The sequence below is a fragment of the Pyxicephalus adspersus genome, chromosome 4, assembly GCF_032062135.1.
Source record: "Pyxicephalus adspersus chromosome 4, UCB_Pads_2.0, whole genome shotgun sequence".
Classification (NCBI taxonomy): Eukaryota; Metazoa; Chordata; class Amphibia; order Anura; family Pyxicephalidae; genus Pyxicephalus; species Pyxicephalus adspersus.
Genome location: NC_092861.1, coordinates 199,579 through 200,706, shown reverse-complemented (window position 1 = coordinate 200,706; position 1,128 = coordinate 199,579). Strand labels below are relative to the sequence as shown.

The following is a 1,128-nucleotide window of genomic DNA, read 5'->3' as shown; positions in this document are numbered from 1 at the left end:
GAGAGAGAGAGGGTGAGATGTGGGAGATAGAGAGATAGAGAGAGGGAGAGACAGGGAAAGAGATGTGGGAGAGAGTGAGAGAGAGAGGGGGGAGAGAGTGAGAGATGTGGGAGATAGAGAGATAGAGAGAGAGAGAGAGGGTGAGATGTGGGAGATAGAGAGATAGAGAGAGGGAGGGAGAGAGGTGTGGGAGAGAGAGAACATCAGGGAGGGGGAGACGTGGACAATTGGGAGGGACACTGGGACACATGGACAACACGGAGGGGAAGAAGGCGGGACATGGATACCGGGGGGAGACAGACATAAGTAACTCACAGTGTTAGGAGTTCTGCCGCTGCGGCTCGGGGTGCACAGCAGCACCAGGTGAAGGCTGCACATTGATGACTTCTTCCCCTGTAGAAGAACAGAAGATAGATAATACAGAACTGGGGGCTCCTCATCCAACACTGGCACTTCCAATACCACACTTACCGCCCTCTGCTCTGATCTGAGCTTCCAGGTCCTCAGGATTCACACACTTGTAAGATTCATCTTCTTCTGGAGGTTTACAGCGGCCGCAGCAAAACCCACAACAGCAGCAACAGCAGCAGCATGTGAACAATGTGCAGCAAATCACCAAACCCTGCAAAGCAAAAATTAACACAACATGTCAAGCACATACCCACCATGACGTCTCCTCTGATACCTACTGATAGCCAATCCCTATCTCAGATTTCACCATCACTTCCTGTCCCAGGAATATTATTTGAAGTCTCCACAGTGGGGACAAAAACAAAACCTGTGGCCCAAACTCTACCTTTACTATTTCTACTTCCCCACTAGGAAAATTCTGGCAGCTTCCTCCAGGGTGACATTTTGTACAGATGTGGGTTAGATCATATAATGTGTGAGGTTTGGGTTGCTGTGTCCCTATGGGGAGGAATTCCTATACTACCCCAGCCCAGCAGTCACCAAAAGCCAAAGGGGAATATCCCCCCCCCAAACCTGGAGTATCGTCACACAATAATATCTGTAATACAAATAAATTATGAACATGGTGGACACCTCACAGAAAATGTTATAGATGTCACTGAACAAGTCCCCAATCCCCATATCTCCAACCAACATGACCGGGAACAAGTCCCCAAT

The 1,128-nt window shown here is 49.0% G+C and overlaps 1 protein-coding gene across 1 annotated transcript in view; it reads right to left on the bottom strand.

The window, feature by feature from the left end:
- DNAJC5G (DnaJ heat shock protein family (Hsp40) member C5 gamma) overlaps positions 1-1,128 on the bottom strand; it is a 6,248-nt gene that overhangs the window by 1,605 nt on the left and 3,515 nt on the right. The window contains exons 4-5 of the mRNA XM_072407180.1: positions 472-622; positions 316-393 (exon numbers count right to left, since the gene is read on the bottom strand). Of these exons, the coding sequence (XP_072263281.1) occupies positions 320-393; positions 472-622 (225 nt within the window). The 3' untranslated portion in view covers positions 316-319. The remainder of the gene's footprint in view (positions 1-315; positions 394-471; positions 623-1,128) is intronic.